The 23609-nt window shown below is 44.6% G+C and overlaps 1 protein-coding gene and 1 pseudogene across 1 annotated transcript; one reads left to right on the top strand and one right to left on the bottom strand.

The window, feature by feature from the left end:
* Positions 1-1821: 1821 nt before the first annotated feature.
* LOC118619694 lies at positions 1822-2793 on the top strand (annotated as a pseudogene).
* A 3773-nt stretch (positions 2794-6566) lies between these two features.
* FAM71F1 (family with sequence similarity 71 member F1) lies at positions 6567-22526 on the bottom strand. The gene is made up of 7 exons (XM_036247318.1): positions 22230-22526; positions 20719-20903; positions 19077-19329; positions 13898-14019; positions 10508-10545; positions 7522-7689; positions 6567-6733 (listed from the first exon to the last, which is right to left on the bottom strand). Exons 1-7 carry the CDS (start codon positions 22473-22475, stop codon positions 6720-6722), a joined length of 1026 nt encoding a protein of 341 aa, XP_036103211.1. The 5' UTR covers positions 22476-22526; the 3' UTR covers positions 6567-6719.
* Between the last annotated feature and the right edge of the window lie 1083 nt (positions 22527-23609).

Raw genomic sequence — 23609 nt, 5'->3', positions numbered from 1 at the left:
GTGGTAGTGAGAGAGAGCTTCCTATGAAGGGTTGACTCAGGCTAAACTAATCAAGTCCTGAGTGAACTACTCAGCAAGAGTAATAACAGGAACAAGGGCAAGTGGGGGACAGAGTGGGAGGTAAGTTTTCAGGCCAGGTAGGTGATGAGGGAGGTTAAAGAAAAAAGGTGGGATAGGACCATGAAGGGAAAGCATAGATGCTAAATTTCTATAGGTAATGAAAGGTGGTAACAATCTGGGGAGGCTGAGCTAAAGGCAACAGGAATTGTGGGTCTTCTTCTGAAGGTTTCTAAGGTTATGTATGGGGGAGGTGGAGTGAGGTTGAAAGTGGTTCTTTGGGGATTAATTACAGAACAGGCTGCACCAGGAAGTTTTTTAAAACACTATTTGACCTGGCCAGTGTGGCTCAGTGGTTGACCATGCACCAAGAGGTCACTGGTTTGACTCCCGGTCAGGGCACATGCCCAAGTTGTGGGCCAAATCCCCAGTGGGGGGCATGCTGGAGGTGGCCAATTCATGTTCTCTCTTATCGATGTTTCTATCTCTCGCCTTCTCCCTTCCTCTCTCTTTAAAATCAATAAAGACAAAAATATTTTAACAAAAAAAAATGAAAATTCCTCCTGGTGCTGGTGAACACACACTTCAACAGCCCTTAAGAAACTGCAGCCTTGCCCTGGCCGGTCAGAGCATCGGCCTGCGGTCCAGTGAGACCCAGGTTTGGTTCTCGCTAAGGGCATGTACCTCGGTTGCAGTTTGTCCCTGGCCCTGGTTGGGTCGTGTGGGTGGCAGCCACTCAGTGTGTCCCTTTCATGTTGATGTTTCTCTCTCTCTTCCTCTCTCTCCCTCCCACTCTATCTGAACAAAAAGGGGAAAAAATGTCTTTGGGGGAGGATAAAATAAAGAAACTGCAGCCTAGGAGGAGAGCCACCTTGGAAGTGTCCTAGAGGAGGCTGGATAAGGTAGTGGGACTCTGCCAGAGATGGGACCCTCCAAACCCAGTATCCCTGTGGATAAGGACCTGGCCTAGGCAGAGCGAGGGAAAAGGATGAACACTTACATACAAGAAAAACATTTAAAGTGGGAGTAACAAGTTCTGGACTTAGGTACTGCTGGGATAAAAAAGTAAAAGAGCACTAAAAAAAAGTAAAGTTTTTAAAACTTATCTTTATTGTTGACTGTATTACAGATATCCTCTTTTTCCCCCATTGACCCCTCTCGTCCCCAATCCCTCCCCCTCCTGCCTTCCCCACACTATTGTCTGTGTCCATTGGTTATACATATATGCATAGAAGTTCTCTGGTTTATCTCATTACGTCCTCCCTTCCCCCTTCCCATTGAGGTTCATTAGTCTAATAACCAATTTGTACTTCTTAATTCCTTCATCTTTTTCACCCATTCCTCTAGCCCCTGCCCAAAGTAAAGTTTTTTAAAAGCTATGTTTTTATTGATTTTAGAGAGAGGAGGGGAGAAACATCGATGCGAGAGAAACATCAATTGGTTGGCTCATATGCGCCTCGAACCTGGAACCTGGGTATGTCCCTTGACTGGATATTGAACTGGCAATCTTTTAGTCCTTGGAAGGATGCTCAACCAACTGAGCCTGACCATCCAGGAAAAAAATTTAAAGTTTTAATAATAAGAAACTGGGAGGATGAGCAAGATGAGTAATGAGGGAAATATGAGTTGAGTTCAAGACATGTTACTTATAAATAGCAGAACATCTAAAAAGAAATACCCAGGAGTTTAACCAGTAGTGGGAGCTCTGAGCAGCCTAATTACCATCACACCCCTCAGCTACCACAGCTGACCCCAGTCACCATCATGGAAGCCAGAGAGGCCGAGACCCAACAGCCACCTGCCACCCCCACCCTCAGTGCTGCCAACACCAAGCTGGGCACCACAGACAGCGGCACAGGGAGTGGTGGATTAGGTGGCTTCACAGTCAGCAGTACCTGCCAGCAGGGACAAGGTCATCACAATGAAAGTTTAGAGAACAGTAAAACGGTTCGATGTAAGAAACTGGCATGGTTTCATTAACAGGAATGACACCAAGGAAGATGTATTTGCACACCAGACTTCCATAAAGAAGAAGAACCCCAGGACGTACCTTCCAGTGTAGGAAATGGAGAGGCTATGGAGTTGGATGTTGTTGAAAGAGAAAAGGGTGTGGAGGCAGCAAATGCTACAGGCCCTGGTGGAATTCCAGTGCAAGGCAGAAAATACATGAGCAGTAGACTGTAACCACTGTAGACCCTCTCCAAGCCACGGGGTCTTCCACACAGTTACCAGCAGGATTATCAGAAGAGTGAGAATGAGGGAAAGAATGAGGGAAAGAATGAGGGATCAGACAGTGCTTCTGAAGGCCAGGCCCAGCAGCACTGGCCCTATCTCAGGCGACGGTTCCCACCCTTCTACCTGTGGAGACCCTAGGGACATCGACCACAGTACTCTAGCCCTCCTGTGCAGGGAGAAGTGATAGAGGGTGCTGACAACCAGGGTGTAAGACAGAAAGGTAGACCAGTGAGACAAATATGTATCAGAGCTACAGACCACGTTCCATGGAGCCCTCCTCGCCGATGACAACCTAGAGAGGAGAACGATAAAGAAAACAAGGAAAATCAAGGAGATGAGACCCAAGGTCAGCAGCCACCTCAATATTGGTACTGCTGCAACTTCAATTACCAACGCAGATGCCCAGAAAACCCTAAACCACAAGATGTCAAGGAGACAAAAGCAGCTGATCCACCAGCTGAGAATTTGTCAGCTCCGAGGCTTAGCAGGCAGGCTGAGTAAATGCTGGCTTACCATCTCTACCATCATCCGGTTTAGTCATCCAACAAGAAGAAATGAATATGAAATTCTAGCAATGTGGGGGTCAGGTTTGGTGGGGTAGTGGGTGCAAAAACCTACTGGAAAGGTTCAAGAGAGAATGGGAAGCAAGAAATTGGAAACCCTTTCAGAGAGTTTACTGTAGAGGTAGAGAAAAATGGAGCACAGAAGCCAAGACAAGTTTTGTTTTGTTTTTTTATCCTCAACCAAAGACATTTTTCCATATTTTGTTCAGATAGAGTGGAAGGGAGAGAGAGGGAGAGAGAGGGAGAGAGAGAGACATCAATGTGAAAGGGACACATCAAGTGGCTGCCACCCGCACGACCAACCAGGGCCGGGGACAAACTGCAACCGAGGCACGTGCCCTTAGCGGGAACCGAACCCGGGTCTCTCCAGACCACAGGCCGATGCTCTAATCGCTGAGCCAAACCGGCCAGGGCAAATGGACAAAGGGTGTTTTTGGTTTTTTTTTTTGTATGTGCCCCTAGTGGGAACCGAACCTGGGACTTTGTGGTCCACAGGCTCCAACTGCTGAGCCAAACTGGCCAGGGCTTATTTTGTTTTTAAATGAAAGAAATAACAGTATATTTCAAAGAAATACCAGCTTGTTTATTGCTAGTGGGAAGGATCTAGGAGCAAGGATCAAATCGATGGTATAGGAAAAAGAAGGGAGAGTTGCACTGGCCAGTTTGGCTCAGTTCATAGAGCGCTGGCCCATGGACCAAGGGGTCTCGTGTTTGATTCCCAGTCAAAGGCATGTAGTTGGGTTGCAGGTTTGATCCCTGGCCCTGATGGGGGTCATGTGGGAGGCAACCAATTGCTGTGTCTCTCTCACATCAATGTTTCTCCCTCCCTCCCTCCCTCCCTCCCTCCCTCCCTTCTACTCTATCTAAAAATCAATGAAAAAGTATCCTCGGGTGAGGATTAACAAACAAACAAAAAAAAGAGGGAGAGTTGCTAGAGCAATGTCCTTGATTAGGTGAGATGTGACGAGATCTAGTACCAAAGCGGAAGAGTTAGACTTGGCTTAGAGCAGAGACAGTTCTTCCATAGCAACAAGGAAACTAGGGCTGTGGGTCTGTTTCTAGGTAAATGGTAGACATGATAGTGAGAACTTGGAGTTGTTTTTCTTAAATCCTCACCTGAGGATGTTTTTAATAATTTTTAGAGTCAGAGGATGGGAGAGTGTGTGTGAGACAGAAACATCAATGTGAGGGAAACAGCAATCAGCTGCCTCCTGCATGCTGCACCCTTACCATGGATTGACCCTGCAAAGTTTTAGTGTACAGATGACACTCCAACCAACTGAACCACTCAGCCAGGACACTTGAAGTTGTCTTCTAATTGCTACTGTGTTCTCAGTGTAATGGGAAGCTGGGTCATCATGGGGCTCTGGGGATTTGAGGAGACAGAAGGTGTGAAATAGCCATTCAGCAGAGAAGACAAATGAGGGAAACACAGTATGATCTCCAGGCAACATCAAGGACATTCTTGATGTTTGTGATTATGACTTTGAGGTAAGGCTGATTAGTGTGTTATGTGGTTCTCTTCAAGCAAGTTTAGAGGTGTGGTGCAGGCACAGAGCTGGTGGACAGTGGGACTTAGCCACGTGAATAAAGTTGGAGACACGCAAAGTGTTGAGGGTGCATGCAAGAAAGTGATAATAATAATAATGATTTATCGGCCCTGGCCGGTTTGGCTCAGCAGTTAGAGCATCGGCCTGGGACCAGTGAGTCACAGGTTTGGTTCTGGTCAGGGGCACGTACCTTGGTTGTGGTTTGTTCCCAGGGTCGGGTCGTGCGGAAGGCAACCTGTCAATGTGTCTCTCTCACATTGATGTTTCTCTCTCTCTCCTTCTTCTCTTTCCCTCCCTCCCTCCCACCCACTCTATCTGATGATAAATGGAAAAATATCCTCGGGTGAAGATTAAAAATAATGATAATGATGATTTATCATGGCATCTAGGCTGGAGGGGAAGGGAATGAGGAAATGAGGAAAATGAGGGACAGTGAAAACCCAGAAGGAGCAATAGATTGTAGGATTGGTGGTGTTGAAGGGTATCGGACTCGGGGGGAAAGGTAGGAGGTGGTATAACTGGAAGATGGGAATAATGGATTATCAACAAACTCTAGGGTAAAGTCAGGGGAGTCAGTGGCTGAGGAGGATGGAGGATGGGACCATTGGGCAGCAGTTCAAGGAACAGTGACAATGGGAAGAATCATCTATGTGAATATCGAAATTACCAAGAATTAGAACCTAACTCATCCTTGGAAAGAGTGACAGTTATCTAAGGAGCTTACTTTTTAGCCCTCCAACAATTTCAGTCTGAAAACCACTTCAAACTTTTTTTAAAGACTCTCCTAAAAATCGTAAATCAAAGCAAGATCTCCAAAAACACTTTCCAATTGGAAGATTGGGCAGCCTTTCTGAAATACTCATAGTCTGATTTTTATTGAATGTGAAATACTGCACATTTAAAGAGGCTGGTCCAGCCCTGGCCAATTTGGCTCAGCGGTTAGAGCGTCGGCCTGCGGTCCAGAGAGACCCGGGTTTGGTTCCCGCTAAGGGCATGTACCTTGGTTGCGGTTTGTCCCCAGGCCCTGGTTGGGTCGTGTGGGTGGCAGCCACTCGATGTGTCCCTTTCACGTCGATGTTTCCCTCCCTCTCTTCCTCTCTTTCCCTCCCACTCTATCTGAACAAAAAATGGAAAAATGTCCTCGGATGAGGATAAAAAAAAAAAAAAAATGAGGCCAGTCCATGGGCCATCTGACAAACACTTAATAGTGTGACTCTCTTGGTCTATAATTTATTAACTTCTGATTTTACCTGTGCTTTGAACCTGTATGTCCTCTCTTTGGAATTGATAATTTAATAAGTACTAACAAGGTGTGTTGACATTTCAAGGGGGTGTCATATGCAAAATAAATTGAGGCTGTGTTTGTGGGGCTGAGGCATTAGCAAAGTTAGCAAATTTGAACACAGAAGAGAAATTTCCCCATCTTACACACTTTGATGACCTCCTGCAGGAATCTTTTGTGTAGTCTCAAACCCAAACTTCTGTTTGGAACACCAGGGCCAGGCTAGCAAGTCCAAGTTAGTGGATGGGCTAAGGAAGAAGGTCCAAAGCTTGAATCAGAAAAGAGGGACTAGCAAGAAAAACTGGGGTATGAGTAAAAGTGGAAGAGGGTATAGGGGGATAAATGGTGATGAAATAAAATAAAATAAAATAAAAGTAAAAAAAGAAAAGAAAAACTGGAAAAAAGGGAAATATAGAGGTCCTTGGCTAGAATTCATCTGGTTCCTTATACTACTTGTCCAGAATAGTCTGAGCAGAGAAGAAAATACATTTCTTTTTGGTATATGGCCTTTCTTTCAATTTTTAAATTAGATAAATAGAAGCTTAGTGAGGCATCTCTCAGAGGTGTATTTCTTCTCTTGTTCTCTTCAGCTTCTCTTCCAAGTCTCTCCCTATCTTTTCTCTTACCACTCATCTGTATCTTCTCTGACTTCCTCCCTCCACCTTCCTCTTCACGTCCATTTTGTTCTCTTCCACCTCTCCTCTGGTCCTGCTTCCCCTCCCTTCCTTCATTCCCTCTGTCTTGGCCTTTCAGAGAGCATGTCTTCGTGTGCCCACCTGGTGGTGGGGAGGAGGTGAGGTGTGGTGGTGAGACCACAGAGTTACGTGCTGGAATAATGCTTCTCATCTGGAAGCCATGCTCCCAAATGGATCTCCAAGCAAAGGCTATGTTACCAGCATGCGATGAGTCTAGTTTTTCCTTAGTTGCAGCTTTCTCCTTCTCTCCATCCTGACAGAGACCCTCAGAAAGTTGAATTCTGCAGAGTGGTGTAGGCGAGGGCTGCTTAGATTTTCCCCAGTGTGAAAGGGTGACTCAAATAGAATTTCCTGTTAAAGAGAGAATAATATTCAGTAAGATATAACTTGCTTAAAAAACTCTTCTGTGGGCACATAGATAGTTGTGTTAATTTTTTAAATTGTCAACTATTAATAACAGGTATCTTATGAGAGTTAGTGGTTTATTAATAATATTTTACTTTAGAAAACAGAAACCACTCTATCTCTGGTTAGATAGAAGCATACAGGAAGCAGTTAGTGAATGTTTGTTCAATGAAAATATGGATGGATGGATGGATGGATGGATGGATGGATGGATGGATGGGCCTTGGTGCATGGAAAGATAAGGGCTGGGCCCAGGAAAGTTTGCCCCCTACCTCACCCCACCCTCCTGGCCCAGCTCCTTCTCATTTTGTTCAGCAGACAGTTGGGGCTCCCCAAGAGCTCTGGAAGGAACAGAGAGAGCCAGCTCCCCACCTCCTCAAAAGAAGAGCCCATGGAAACTCTGCAGGCAGCCCTCCTGGCTCCACCCAGTGGAGAGAAAGCAGCTCTAGCAACAAGTGTCATCCTAGTCTCTACCCTCTCAGAGCCACTTTGTAGGAATTCCCAAGGGCCGCTGGGGGCTCCTGAGGTGCCCCACTCAGGGTTTCACTCAGCACAGTTGGAGGTAAAAAAGAACAGGGCAGGGGGGAAAAGGCTGAGGTGGTTGTGGCTGGCACCCCCAACTCCCACCCCATATCCTCCAGGAAGTACCCGCAGGACCCTAGGCTCAGAACCCATGTCTGAGGTCAAACTCCATTGACTCCATGGAGGCAGCCTGACCAATCCCAGCACCATACCTATGAACAGGGCCAGCTGTGGCCTCGTGGAGGCGGCCAGAGTGCTGAGGAGTGAGAGGGGCTGTGGCCCAGAGGGGTTCTCTCTCTCCCACTCCCCGTAGGTGAAGGAGTCCCTCCAACTGAGGTCGCGGGTGCAAGGGATGCTGTCTTCACTGGAAATATTTTTCTCTAGGTTAAAAAGAGAATGCATTTATACTTTACTAATTCATTCACAGAGTATAGCCATTTGTGGGGTGCTTTCTATGGGTCAGGCACTATTCCAAACAATTATGTGCATTAATGCTCGTTTAATCCTTGCAAAGACGCTGAGAGGTCAGCGCTGCCATAGTCCCATTTTATGGATGAGGAATCTGAGGTCCAGCGAGGTTAAGTTACTTACCTATGGTCACATAATGAGGAGGCAGAGCCAGGATTCAAAACCAGGCAGCCCGACTCCGGAGCCCATGATTTTACCACTATATTGTGTGAACAAGGCAATGTCAGTAAAAGGAGGGAACCAATGTGGCTTGGAGAAGTTAACTGAGTGAATTTACCCAGGAGATTCAACCAGCTGAACTAGCAATGGCTTGCACCCAGATGGCCTTAAGCCAGATCCTGTTCTTGGTCCACTTGGCTTCAGCTATTCAGATGGCTCGCAGCCCAGCAGCTTTGGCATTATCAGGGAGCATGTTAGAAATGTGCAGTTTAAGGGAACAGTTTGTAACCTATGTGAACATCTCTATTCACTGTGCTAGGCACCTGAAACTGGTACAAAGTGGTGTTGGATGCAAAATGTAATAAAAAAAAGTTTTTTCAAAGAAATGCACAGTTTCAGGTTCACTCAGAGCCACTGAATCAGATTCTGCATTTAACAAGGTCTCCAGTCTGCACATTCAGATTTGGGAAGCACTTCAGTAGGTCACATCACCTGCTCATAGGGGTTTGAAAGGTTTAGCTACACATAAGCTTTGGGATACTGGTTTTTCATAATCAATCTCTCTCTCTCTCTCTCTCTCTCTCTCTCTCTCTCTCTCTCTCTCCAAAAGCTCCAAGAGGCTGAGGTGTGACTGCCCTTCCAACTGAAAGGATACACTACTTGTTCAAAAGAGAAAACGGGGGTATCTTCAGCTCCAAGGAAAGAGAAGGTTCTCAGGACATCCCAGGATGATTCATTTAAATCAGCCTAGGGACACCTTGGTGGTGGTAGTTCTGTGACACCAGATATCCTATGACTGAAATTCTAGCTGGTCTCTGAAGTCCCAGAATATATTCGAAATATTCTCTATTTCTGTTTTCCTCAGCCCTAACCTCATAGGGTATGGTGTGTGTGTGTGTGTGTGTGTGTGTGTGTGTCCGAATGTATGTGCAAAAACAGAAACGAATCACCATCGTGAAAGCAGTCCCAGGGGAGAACATGTGGGCCAGCGTCGGCTCCACTCGCCATTTAGAACGGCAGCTGGGAACTGGCGCCTCCGGGCTGAGTTTGGCCTGTAGACAGGTTTTGTTTGCTCACTAGGTATCGGCTGATATTGTGCTTTAATTTTTTTTTTTTTTTATGGGCGGGAGGTATGTCGCATGAAAATCTAGACTTTTGGCTTCTCTTGAAAAATCAGAGTATCTGGCAACACCAGGCCTGTTACAGCATAGAAACGAAGAATTGAAGGCTTAACAGAAAATTTCACTTTCTCATTGCCACTGTCCCTAACACTCGCTATTGTCCCCTCAATGCTGAAACCAAGTGTCAGCCCAGCTGCTGTTTTACTTATAATAGAGCTGAGAGAAAGTCAGTCTTAGATCCGTGGCATGGAGACTCTTGACCCATTTGTACCGCGTACAGACAGTTGGGTTTGTAATCCCTGGGTTGAATGAAAGTTGGCCGAGCTCCCCTGGGACCTACACACTCCTCTAATATTCTAAATATAACTTGAAATTCCAGCTGCTTCCTGAGCCAATTTGGAGGAATAATTTATTAGTGGTGTGGTGCATGGGTATTTACTGAGCTCCTATTGTGTTCCCAGCCTGTGGATAATTTAGAGGCATGAAAGAAAATTAGTACTGGTTGAAGAAACAAGACTGAAACTTATAAAACAATTAGGGAACAATGTACGAGAGGTTATGACCAAGGAAAGATTCATCTGGGCAGAAAGGTGTGAGGGTACCTGGAAGGATAGGGAGGGTTTAGAGAGGAGCCTCGGGGGTAGGGAGCAGAGGAGGGATGACTAAGGCACGGGGAGGGATAGCCCACGTGCAGCGAGAGCAGATCTGGGCTGCAGAAGAAGATGAGGCAGAGGGCACCTAACCGAGGAGAAAGTGACCAGGAGAGATGGGTAAGAGAGAGGAAGTTAATGTAATCATGCATGCCAAAATGAGTGCATTTGGGGTAAACCAGAACCTGGAAATAAACCGGGAATTAGCTGCTTTTTCCAGAAAGTGTCATGCTCTTTTAGAATGTCTCTTCCCAGAAGGCCCCGACTTGTCTGCTTCAGCTGGCCCACTGGTCCTCATCCTCTGTGACTTGGCTCAGACCCTAGGCCCCTGGGACAGCTTCCTGGGAGGAGTGCTGCCTGGAAGATGAGGTTTTGTAATTTGGGGATTTACCCATCTGACTCCACCAAATTATAAACCCTTTGAAGGTGGTACTGTCTTTCTCAGTGGGACTCCAAAGCCTTCGACGATGCTTGGCATTTACCAAGTGCTCAGTGCATGTTTCTGAATGAGCAAATGAATGAACGAGCGAGAAGACTGCTGCAGTAGTCCAGACAAGAGGTGATAAGATGGACTAGGGTAGGTTCTGTCAGTTTAGGAAACATTTCAAAGAAAGGAATTGGTAGGATTTGGTGCCAAATTGACCATGGAGGCCAAAGAGCCTAGGGGAACTCAAATTAAGGTATGACAGGACATTCTGACAGTTAGGTAAGTTGGGATCAGGAGCTGGAGGCGATCTCCTTCATACATCTGCAGAGCCAAAGGTTCTCTGAGATACAGGTGCCCTGTACCCTCTGTTTACCTGAGCTGTCCTTTTTGGTCTTGGTCTTTCTGCTACTCCTGGAACGCCAACCATTTCAGAATCAAGGAAATGAAGGGCAAAAAGAAAAAAAAAAATAGAGCATAAAATTCTCATTTCAAATCTTGTTTCTAGTTATATTTTCCTGACACAAAAGCTTTAGAGGCAAATATAAGTCTGAAAAAGGCCAGCTGTGGCTCTATTGAGTGGGTGCGATACATATTAAAATACCAGAAGAGTCTGGCCAGTGTGGCTCAGGCAGTTGAGCATTGTCCCATGCACCAGGAGGTCACCAGTTCCATTCCTGGTCAGGGCGCATGTCCCAGTTGTGGGCTTGATCCCCAGTAGGGGGCGTGCAGGAGACAGATGATCTATGTTTCTCTCTCTCCCTCTCCCTTCCTCTTTCTGAAATCAATTAAAATATATTAAAACAAACAAACAAAAAAGATACCAGAAGAAAAACTAGGGAAGGGGGATGGGGTGATGGGGAACAGAACCTGATTTTGCTGAGGAGGAGTGGGTACTGCTCCATCTGTTTCGTCCAATGTCACAGCCATTTTTTTTTTTTTTGCTGTAAATTGCATATTGTTGCCAACATGCAAAAATGGATATAATTGCAAACAGACTAGAGCCTGCCTGAATGAGGAGAAAAGTCAGGGCTTTGTTCTGGGTAATTAAAGAGAAGAAACTAAATATCTGTACGAAGCAATTATTGAGATCACAGTAGAGCAAAAATGAACTTTTCCCTGCTTCTTACATCGTTCTGATCTGTTTTGTATGTGACAGCCCAGATTGGGTTGCCATAGTTTCCTGGCTGGTCTCTCCACACCTACTCTCCCTCTCTTCATATCAACTGTCACTGCAACAGCCAGCATGACCTTTTCAACATGTAAATTGGATCATGTCACCTCCTAGTTAAAAATGGTGCTAAGGCTTTCATTACACTTAAAGTCTAAATTCATTTGCATGGCTTCCCAGGTCCTGCTGGCTCAGTCTCTGCCCACTTTTACTAATGTCCTTCTGTTACCACCCCTCTTCCCACGCTGGGCTTCCTTCCCTTTTGCTAAACTCACCAAGCTTTTTCCTCAGGGGGAAGCATCAGTCTTCCATTTGTTTGTTCCCTTAACCTGCACAATGTTTTCCACTCTTTATCTGGCTAGTGCCCATTTTTTCCTTCCAGTTTTAGTCTCCTCTGGCCTTCTGGAAATATTCAAAGCTGTCTATAACAGACAGCTTCCAGCATTTCTTCTTCCCCTCTTGCTGGGGGCAAGCATCTAATTCTGTGCTGGGCACGTGCAGAACAGAGAATGTATTTCCCAGCCTCCCTTGCAGCTGGGTGTGGTTATGTGACTGAATTGTGGCCAATGAATATAAACAGAAGCCGTCCTTCAAATAGTAATCTTAAAAATTAAATTTTTTAAAAACATTTTGAGACAAAAAGTTACTTCAACGTATCTTGTTCTATTAGAGTCCAGCACTCCCCAGTTCAGCAGTATGACATCCGGAAATTTCTTTTTTTCCTTTTTGTTGAATTTATTGGGGTGACACTGGATCCAGAAATTTCTTAATTACAGATTTCGATATGATATGCAGAGTGATGACCCTGGTAAAAATTCTTTAACAGTGGTCAACTAACCAGTTTTTTTCTTGTATTAGTACTTTTCTACTTCAAGCCCAAGGCAGACTTAATAATACAAGTTAATATTTACTGAAAGTTTACTTAAATCTGTTGAGGAATGTGCCAAGCACTTCATGCTTTTGAGCTCATTTATTCTGACAATATCTGGATGAGGTTGGAACTATCATAATTTCCACTGTACAGACCTGAAAACTGAGGCCCAGGAGAGTGAAGCAAGGTGCCCGCGGGCTCACAGTCAGAGCAGTGACTTGGTCCTAGCTCTGTGCCTGAGCTCTTACCCACTCTGCGAGATTGTCTTCTCTGACTATTGGTTTTCAGCTTACTAACAGCATTTCGAAAGAAAACTTTTTTTGTTGTTCTTTCTCTGAACTGCTGGTCCCTGTGGTGACAAAAATCTCTTCTTCAATACTTCATTTTTCTCTTCTGGTGATATTTGCAATTTATTTCTGCTCTCCCCCTTTTTAAAAAAAAACAACAACCACAAATCAAGTTCACTAGGACCCTGGTCCCACTTAATCTTTGCTCTGTGGTCATAGTGCCCAGTGGCATGGGGAAAATAGGTCCTATACAATGGAGCTTTCCAGAATAGACTATACATTGAGAAAATGACCACAGTGGCTCTATAAAGTCCAACCAGAGGCCAGGTGAGTAGGTTAAGAAACCCAAGGAGTAGACAGTCTTTTAAACAATATTTTGTTCCGGCCAGTGTGGCTCAGTGGTTGAGCACCGACCCATGCACCAAGAGGTCACGGGTTCAATTCCTGGTCAGGGCACATGTCCAGGTTGTGGGCCTGATCCCCAGTGGGGGGCATGCAGGAGGCGGCCAATCGATGTTCCCTCTCATCAGTGTTTCTATCTCTCTCTCCCTCTCCCTTTCTCTCTCTCTAAAATCAAAAAAGAAAAAACTGATTAAACATTTTATTTATTTCTCTCTAGGACTAGGAACTGGATTAGAAATTAGGTTTTACTTTTCCACCTGTGTTACTAACTTATTTTTATTAGAGAGTTACTTTTCTTTCTTTTCTTTTTAAAATTCCTTACTTGAGGTTATATTTATTGATTTTTAAAAGAGAGCCCTGGCCGGTTTGCCTCAGTGATTAGAGCATCGGCCTGCAGTCCAGAGAGACCTGGGTTCTGTTCCCGCTAAGGGCATGTACCTTGGTTGCAGTTTGTCCCCGGCCCTGGTTGGGTAGTGTGGGTGGCAACCACTCGATGTGTTCCTTTCACATCGATGTTTCTCTCTCTCTCTCTCCCTCCCACTCTATCTGAACAAAATATGGAAAAATATCTTCAGGTGAGGATTAAAAAAAGAGAGAGAGAGAGAGGGAGGGAGAGAGGGTAGAAGGGAGGGAGAGAGGGAGGGGGAGGGAGAGAGAGAAACATCGATGTGAGAAACATCTATCGGTTGCCTCTTGTATGTACCCTGACCAGGGATCAAACCTGCAACTTTTTGGTATACAGCATGATGCTCCAACCAACTGAGCCACCTGGCCAGGGCACTTTTCATTTTTTATAAAATTCCTCCTCTGTAGTCAAGCCTACTATGCTTGCTATGTGGAGAAAGAGAATACTGTAAGGCAAAGAGAACTGGGAAAAGGTTGCCGGGAGTCAGGGGTAATGCTGGATACTGAGTAGCAGTAATTCATGCCCCTCCCTGTGCTCATTAACCAAGTTACTTGGTTTTTGCATCTCATAGCCCAGGCCATCTGGGCTGCACGAAGGCATGTCAGGCTGGCCTGATTTCAGTCATATACCTGAACCGGTTGTGCTGGTGCAAGTCAGCAAAAATCTGAGAGAGGGCCTCACTCTCCGCCTTGGCCATCAACTGCATGAGGCTCTCGCTGGGCTGGGAGGCTTGGGGTTTCGTCTGTACTAACTAGATGGAGAAAAAAAGCAAAGCCAGATGGTTAAGACCTGAGAGTCTCTGTATATTCCTAATATCATGGTCCAGACCCTAAAGTGATGGAACTCAACTGTTTCATTGGGTGGCCATGTCAGGGGCTCAGAGAGGCAATTCTCAGGCCATATCTGCTTTTACCCCCTGTATTTTTATAAATATCCTTTGGTACCCAAAAGATACTATTATCATTGAATACTTTAGACATAATTTAGTAGATAACCTATTCTTATTAATATACCTCAATATGTCATCAAATAGTCTATTCGTATAAACTTTAATAAAGCTTATGCTACTTGGTTTTATATTTAAATGTAGGGAAATCAAATATTTATTGTAGGAATGTAATGAATGTTTAAAAAATGAACTTCTCTAAGAAAAACCTTATATTGAGCTGCTTTTTACACCTGGCTAAAATCGCTTTATTCCTGTTGCCTGTGATACCCCGAAGGTGTTCCAGAAGTGCAAGCTACTCATATTCATTCATTCATTCATTCACTCTTTATTGAATGTCAACTGTGTGCCAGGCACTGGGGATAGAACGGTGAAGAAGACAGATAAAAATCCCTGCATTCATGAAGTTTATGTTGTAGCTCGAGTCAGTCTTACATTACACTGCAAAGCCTGGGGCAAAAAGGTCCAGATGGCTTCACTGGTAAATGCTATTAAATACTCAAAGGAACAATAATACCAATTCTTCATAAACTCAAAAACAGAGCAGGAGGAAACACTTCCCAAATCATTCAATGAGCCTAGTATTACCCTAATACCAAAGTCAGGATATTGCAAGAAAACTTTTCCAATGAACATAGATGTGAGATCCTTAACAAAATGCTAGCAAACTGAATCGTATAACATATAAAAGGGGTTATACATACACACCATGACCAAGTGGGATTTATTACAGGAACAAAGGTTGATCTGACATATAAAAATCAGTTAATGCAATATACTATACTAATAAAATAAAGGGCAAACCACATGACCATCTCAATAGATGCAGAAAAAACATTTGAAAAAATTTGATACCCATTTATGATTTTTAAAAAAAATCTCAATAAACAAGGAATAAAAGGGAATTCCCTCAACCTGATGAAGGGAATCTACAAAAACTCCCAGTTACCATCATACTTAATGAGAGCCTGAATGTTTTTCCTCTAAGATTGGACACAAGCATGTCTGCTCTTACCACTTCTATTAAACACTATACTGAAAGTTCTAGCTAAGGCAATAGGCAATAAACAAACAAATGTGAATTGGATATGAAGTAAAATTGTCTTCCATTTGCAGATGATATGTATGTATGTATGTATGCATGCAGAAAATTTCCAGGAACCATAAAAAATACTATATCTAATGAACAAGACTGATATACAAAAATCAATTGTATTTCTATATACTATCAATAAATGATGCAAACATAAAATTAAGAAAACACAGTTCCAGTCAAAATACTATCAACAACATTAAATACTTAGGAATAAATTTAACAAAAGAAATGTAGAACTTGTATACTGAAAGCTATAAAAACATTGCTAGGATAAATTAAAGAAGATTCAAATAAATGGAAAGACATTCTATATTCATGTATTTGAAGACTCAGTATTGTCAAGATGGTAATTCTCTTCTAATTGATGTATAAAATCAACACATCCTTGTCAAAATCCCAGCAGTCTATTTTGTAGAAATTGATAAGCTAATTCTAAAATTTATATGGAAAAGCAAAGGATGTAGAATAGCTAAACTAATTTGAAAAAGAACTAAATTGGAAGATTTACAACACCCAATTTTAAACTCACTATAAAGCTACATTAATCAAGACATTGTGGTACTGGCACAGATCAATGAAACAGCATTGAGAATCCAGAAATAAATCCTTACATTTACTGTCAATTGGTTTTTGACAAAAGTGCCAAGACAATTCAATGGAGAACTGGATAATTTTTTCAACAAATTGTTCTGGGAAAATTGTACATCCACATGCGAAAACAATAAATACTTAGACCCTTACCTCACATCATACACAAATAGTAATGCAAAGTGGATCATAAACTTAAACGTAAAAGCTAAATATAAAACTTGTAGAAGAAAACATAGGATAAAATACTTGTGACTTTAGGTTGAACAAAGAAGTTTTAGCTACAACACTAAAGTCTAATCCATAAAAGAAAAAAGTTGATAAATGGCACTTCATCAAAGGACACCAATAAAAAAACAATTCACACACTGGGAGAAAATATTTGCAAATCATATATCGAATAAAGGACTTGTATCTAGAGTATATAAAGAATTGTAGCAACTCAAGAAGACAAAACTAAATTAAGAAATGGGTTGTTTTCTTTTTAGCAAAAGACTTGAATAGATATTTCACCAAAGAAGACTTGAGCTCCTTCTCTGCCATAGTGGTGGGTGCAGTTGATTCTTCTTCACCATGTCTTCTCACAAGACTTTCAGGATCAAGAGGTTCCTGGCCAAAAAAACAAAAGCAGAATTGACCCATTCCCCAGTGGGTATGGATGAAAACTGGTCTCAGGTACAACTCCAAGAAGAGACATTGGAGAAGAACCAGCCCTGGCCAGTTTGGCTCCGCGGTTGGAGCGTTGGCCTGCGGACCAGAGAGTCCGGACTTCGGTTCCCGCTAGGGGCACATACCAAAGAAAAAAAAAAAAGAACCACACTTGGTCTAAAAGGAATCACACATGAGAGATGGCTCACATATTTATGCTGTCTCCAGGTTGCTTATACCTTTAAATGACTGAAAAGATCACTACTGTCGGGACAGTTAAGCATTTTAATTTTTTTTATTTATTTATTTTTTATCCTCACCTGAGGACATTTTTTTTGCATTTATCTTCAGATAGAGCAGGAGGGAGAGAGGGAGGAAGAGAGAGAAAGAAACATTGAGACACATTGAGAGAGACACATTGACTGGTTGCCACCCACATGACCCCAACCCTAGCCGGAGACAAACTGCAACCGAGGTACGTGCCCTTAGCAGGAACCAAAGCCAGGACTCTGGTTTGCAGGCCTATGCTCTAACCGCTGAGCCAAACTGGCCTGGGCCGGACAGTTAAGAATTTTAATTGAGCCCTGGCCAGTTTGGCTCAGAGGTTAGAGCGTCAGCCTGTGGTCCAGAGAGACCCAGGTTCGGTTCCCGCTAAGGGCATGTACCTCAGTTGCGGTTTGTCCCCGGCCCTGGTAGGGTCGTGCGGGTGGCAGCCACTCGATGTGTCCCTTTCACATCGATGTTTCTCTCTCTCTCTCCCTCCCACTCTAGCTGAACAAAAACTGGAAAAATGTCTTTGAGTGAGGATAAAAAGAAAAAGAATTTTAATTGAGAAATTAGTGGAACAACGATTTTTCTCTGTTGATTTGTTTTTTTCTGCAGTACTAGGTTGGTTCAGTAATAAATGTGAGACTTAAAAAAAAAAAGAGTAGGGTACAGACTGACAACCCTCAGAAGATGGGGTGGTGGGGGGAGGGAAGAGATAAACCACAGAACTTATATGCATGTATGCATAACCAATGGACATGGACAACAAAGCCAGGGACGGGGTAGGGGGTGGGGAGGAGGGTGTCAATGGGGTAAAAAAGGAGAAAATTCTGTAACAAAAATAAAATTAAAAATAAAATAAAATTTAAATAAAAAAAGTAAAATTAAAAAAATACTTGAATAGACATTGCACCAAAGAAGATATAGAAATGATTAATAAGCCCATGAAAAGTTACTCAACATCATTAGCCACTGAGGAAATCCAAAGTAAAACCATTATATTTCCACTAGAATGTCTTTAACAAAAAAGATAGACAATACCAGTGTTGGTGAGAATGTGGAGAAACGGAAACCCTCATGCATTGCTGGTAGGAATGTAAGATGGAACAGCCACTCTGGAGAACAGTTTGCCAGTTTTTTTTAATTTAAAGGTAAACTTAACATATGAGTCAGAAATTTCATTCCTTGGAATCTACCCATGACAAATGAAAACTATGTCTACAGAAAAACGTGTACACAAATGTTTATAGAAGCATTATTCATAATAGCCCCAAACTGGAAACAACCCAAATGTCCATCGACTAGTGAATGGATAAACAAAATGTGGCATATCTATGCAATGAAATACTATTTAGCAATTAAAAGGAATGAATTTGCCCTGGCCAGTGTGGCTCAGTTGGTTGGAGCATTGTCTCCTACACCAAAAAGTAGTGGGTTCGATTCCTAGTCAGGGCCCACACCCAGGTTATGGGTTCGATCTCTGGTCGAGGCGCATGCAATGAATCCATGTTTTTCTCTCACTCTCTCTGTCTTTCCCTCCCTCCCTTTTTTCCTCTCTCTAAAATCAAATTTTTTAAAAAAGAATGAATTATTGTCTGGCCAGTGTGGCTCACTGGTTGAGCACCAACCCATGCACCAAGAGGTCACCGGTTCGATTTCTAGTCAGGGCACGTGCCCAGGTTGTGGGCCAAGTGGGGGGCATGTAGGAGGCGGACAATTAATGTTTCTATCTCTCCCTCTCCCTTCCTCTCTCTCTAAAAATTAATAAAAAGGAAAAAAACTTTTTAAAAGAATGAATTACTGATAGTCTGTGACTCTGCCACAGAGTTGGCTCTATGCTATGATATGCAGAACCTGAAAAAATTATGCTGAGTGAAAGAAGTCAGACACAAAAGACTATATATTGTGGGATTTTGTTTATATGAAATGTCTAACAAATATAAATTTATAGAAACTGACAACAGATCGATGGCTGCCTAGGGCAGGAAATAGGAACAGGAAATGACTGCAAATGGGCACAAGGGGATTTTCTAGGGTGATGGAAATATTCCAAAACTGGATTGGGGTGATGGTTGCACAACCCTACACATTTATTGAAAGTGTTGAACTGGACACTTACAATGGGTGAATCTCACAGTTGGTTGTACACTGTACTTCAATTAAAGGCAGGGATTGCCTTCACAGGGTGCTCACTCACATACCAGCTCACCTAAGCTCTACCCCTCAGCGCTGGCTGTGGCTGAGGTGGCACTCACTCACTTACCTTAGAGTGTCCTGAGGGGCTGCAGCTGTTCTTGGGTACCAGACAGTGAGTGACAGGAATCCTGGGGTCTTTAGTGGTGATGGACAGGCCCTTCTGAAGAATTTGAACTAGTCGGATCCAGAAGTGGAAGACAGTCTCAGGATGGTCAGAGTGGAGTCTTAGATAGTAAATCTTCTCTGTGACTGTCCTCAACCGCAGGATGCGTTGAAGCTGGTCACAGACTTGAAGCTCCACGAACTTCAACGGGAGAATCCTGAAGGCATGAGGAAGACACACATTGACAACCCCACTGTTTCTGATCCAACCCTGTCTTCATTAAAATGAGGAGTGTCTCCTTCAGGACTGAGGCTTTTGGGGGTAGGAGAGTGCTTAGTAGAATAGGGCTCAAACTTTAGAGAGATCATATTCACCTGGAGAGCTTGTTTAAAATGCAGACATCTGAAGATACCCCTCAGATTCAGTAGGTCTGAGGTGTGTCTCTGGAATCTGCATTTTAACCTCCACCCTTCCTGCCATGATTTTCATGCTGGTGTCCCAGGATCCTGCTTGAGAGAGACAGCCTAGGAGTAAGGTAACTGGGGTCATAGGTTTTTTTTTAAATTTCCTTCTTGATAGCACAAAGGGAGTTACCCTCCTCTGCCACAAAGCTGGCCCCACTGTCCCTATTGTCTCAACTACTCTTCCCAAAGGAGCTAGTAAGGTTCAGGAAGCTGACTTTGGGTCAAATAGTAGTCAGCTGGGGCTGGGCTGTACTTGCTATAGGTACACCAGAACATAATGGAGATGTTTATCACTGAGGCAACATGGAGAATGAAGGTTTACCTGCATCTCTGAGAATATCCAGAGATTCTTGAATATCTTACAAATTACTTGAAGGGCTCAAACATTAAAAAGAGCTGTTTCATCCTAGACAAGCAGGATGTGAGTATATGTTACAGTTCTAATGACTTAGTTTCACTTATTTTACTGGTAGGAAAACTGAGATGTAGCAAGTAACTTATGACTCCAACACTATATGAGTCTCTTTAGTTGCATGCCAAGGACCAGAACCTGCAGCTCCCAACCTGCGCTCCATCTGCTGGATCTCACTGCGTCTTTGTCCCTTGGCAGAAAGATTTCCTAAGAATCCATTGGGGTCAGTGCAGTGAGAGGAAAAATGAGCATGTAGATTGGCCCCTCGTTCCTGTCCACACAACGCCTCCCTTTGCCCCGCCTGGCGGAGACACTTCCAGTGTGCCCACTGTCTTAGGTTATTGTTGTCTGAAAATATTAACGTTGCCCTGGCTGGCTTGGCTCAGCGGTTGGAGCGTCAGCCCGCGGACCAATGGGTCACGGGTTTGATTCCGGCCAAGGCCATGTAACTCGGTAGCTGTTCATCCCCAGCCCTGGTCGGGGTCGTGTGGGAGGCAACCAGTCCATATGTCCCTTTCACGTCGATGTTTCCCCCTCTCTCTCTCTTCCTCTCTCTCCCTCCCACTCTATCTGAACAAAAATGGAAAAATGTCCTCGAGTGAGCATAAAAAAAATTAATGTCGCTGCTGACTTCTCTGCTTTCTCTCACCTTAGTTTAGTCTCAAAGCAGCATTGGCTCTGGGTCCACCCCTCCCCCAGCTTGTCCTTCATTCCCATGGGTGTTGCTTACCTCTTCAGGATGATATTTGGGGATGTAGATGGTCTGTTCCATGTTTGGCTTTGTCCGCGGTGCCATTTGACACGGGCCATGAGGAGGATGTTGGGAAGGGGCAGGCAGGGCACAGAGGAGGTCACCCCCAGGGCCATGGTGTAGGAGGCTTTGTAGATGTCAATCCAGTTCTTGCCCTTTTTGACCTGCAAAACAGCCCCACGGACACAGCCTGAGCACTTGACAGAAGCAGCAGTATGTCTCAGCTGAAAGCTTCTCAGTTTCGGCGATATTCACATTGTGGGCAGGATAATTGTTTGGTGAGGGGACTGTCCTGTTCACTGTAGTGTGTTTAGCAGCCTCCTTGGCCTCTACCCACTAGATGCCAGTAACACTGCCCTCCACCCTGCCCAAGTTTTGACAATAAAAAATGTCTCCAGCCCAGCTGGTGTGGCTCAGTGGTTGAGCATCAACCCACGCACCAGAAGGTCACCAATTCGATTCTCGGTCAGGGCACATGCCCAGGTTGTGGGCCAGATCCCCGGGGAGGGGAGGGGCGCGCAGTAGGTGACCAATCGATGTTCTCTCTCATTGATGTTTCTATCTCTCTCTCCCTCTCCCTCTAAAATCAATGAAGAAAAAATATTTTTAAAAAAATGTCTCCAGACACTGCCAAATGTCTCTTGGTTTTGGAAGGAAAATCATTTGAGGTGAGAACCACTGTTTTAAACCTGTATTGGCAAAACAACTGTAACAGTATTTACACTGCCTACTGTTGTTAGCAACTGCCCACAAGAACTATAACCCAGGAGTTCCCTGGCATTGTCGCATTTTTGTGAATCCTCCCTAGACTGTTTTCTGGCTTTTCTTTGAAAAGCGCCCTCCCGCCCTCCTTTGAGGGGCCTGCGATCTGCACCTTCCCTGCTGTGTAAGGGCCCTTGCAACGCCCAAGTTCTGTGAAGAGAGCCCAGCAGGGAAACAAAAATGCACCGAGTGCCTTTGCCTCCTGTGTCTGCATACAATCTTCGTGTCAGTCTGACCCCTTTTACATGAGAGGATGCTGGGATTCGGGGTGTGCCGGTCACTTGCACAGTGATGCCTCCTGACGAGAAAGCAGTGGACTGCACGCTGAGCCCAGGTCTCTCGGGGGCCCAGCTTCTGTTCTCTCATCAGTTGGCATTTCTGTTCCAAACCCTCAAAGGGCACCTTGTATCATTCCCTGCCTCTTTGACCACCTGCTTTGAGCTTCCTGGAGGAGAAAATAAATTTGGGGGTTCAGATACAAACTCCTCCACTCAGAGCAGAGCACACCTGGCCTCTCTCCCCGCGATGACAACTGTCTGCAGCAGAAGCCCTGTCTGGAGCTCTGCAAAGTCAGGGTCAAGTGAGGGTGGCCTTGCATCCCGGGCCCACTGACTTCTCCTTCCTCAGCTCTCTCTCCACTGCAGTTCCAGGGACAAACTCTCCTGGTCACATGTTGGGGACAGGTTTAGAAGAATCAAGGAGTGCCATTCTGAGAGACTCCAGAGTACCTGGACAAAGTTGCTTTCAAACACCACGGAGTCAGGAAACAGGTTGAATTCTGGAGAATGAACCATCTGGCAGAGCAGTCCCTCCTCCACACCCAGGCCCACTCCAGGGTTTGGTTCTCCATCCACAGGCAAGAGGCCCCTGAATTCTTCCCAGGCATTCAGGGAAGAGAAAGTTGGATAGGATCTTGTGACTTTTACTGTTTTCGATTTCCACCAAGTTTTTCTAGGTGGAACTGATGATAACATTTCCGCACATGCTCAGGGGCTTGCTGCACATTTGTCCTGGGATTTCTCTCTGCCCTTCTGGCCTTGGGCAGCTGGCCAAGGCCTGGGACCGCCAATCAGCTCACAATGATGAATGGATGACATCATGAAAAACCAGGCAAGCCTGCAGGAAAGGGAAATGTGGAGGAGCCTCCCTTTCCTCCAGAGTGCTTTGCTGGCTGGTTTATGCCCTGACAGTCTCCAGCTAAGGGTAGTGAGCCAGGCAGAAAGTGAGGAAGGAAGGCTGTTGGAAGCTCCTTCCACTGCTAAGAGGAAACACCCTCCCTGCCTATCAACCTTCCCTTACTCCTCCTGCAACCCACTCGCCAAAGAGTTGTAAGGGCTGTTTATTTAAAATCCACCCTCCCCACGCTTTACGTGATGTGGGCCTCCATACGCCCTGGTGTGTCTGCAGTAGCCTTTTCTGGTTATGGAAGGAGTTGTAGGTGCCTCTGTGTGTTCTGCTATGGCTGGCTGGTTACTTCTGCAGGCCTATGTCCCGTAGGAGGTCAAACTGAAGGAGCAGTAGAAGTAGGTGGTTTCTTACCCAGAGGCTGGCTTTGTGAGGGTGCCAGCTGGGAGGAACAGAACCCCGATGAGCAGCGCTGCTGGATCAACAAGCCATTCCCCCTCTCAGAGTGACCGTGTTCCTCATTCCTGAGCCAGAGGAAGAAAGAGCCTAAATCCTGGGTGGCTAGGTCAGGGGCAAAGAACCCAGCTGACTGACCACTGTTCAAGTCCATTTCAGGAAGAAATTATACTCCAATGTGAACAAAATTTCGGGATGTATTAAATAATGTATTGACCATCACAGTCAGATGTGACCAATTTAGAAAAGCAATTTGACTGCCAATATATGCAATGTACAGGCTTAAAGATTTATTTTGGTATTTCATCATTAAGTCATCTGATTCCATCAGCCCCTCACTTGGCCATTTCTACTGTGCTCCTGCTTAAGCACCTGTACCAGCTCCCTGGCTGGTAAAGCAACTTCTGCACTCGGGTTCTTTTGTTTACCACGTGGGGAAAATGTTCTCCATAGTGGCGGTCTCTAAGTATGGGGCACGGACTATACCCTGTGGCTTACATTTCCCTAGAAACACACGGTTCAAAAAG

Source organism: Molossus molossus, unplaced genomic scaffold (assembly GCF_014108415.1).
Source record: "Molossus molossus isolate mMolMol1 unplaced genomic scaffold, mMolMol1.p scaffold_m16_p_7, whole genome shotgun sequence".
In the NCBI taxonomy this organism is placed as follows: domain Eukaryota; kingdom Metazoa; phylum Chordata; class Mammalia; order Chiroptera; family Molossidae; genus Molossus; species Molossus molossus.
Note: the sequence above shows the minus strand (reverse complement) of the source record. Positions and strands in the feature narration are given on the sequence as shown.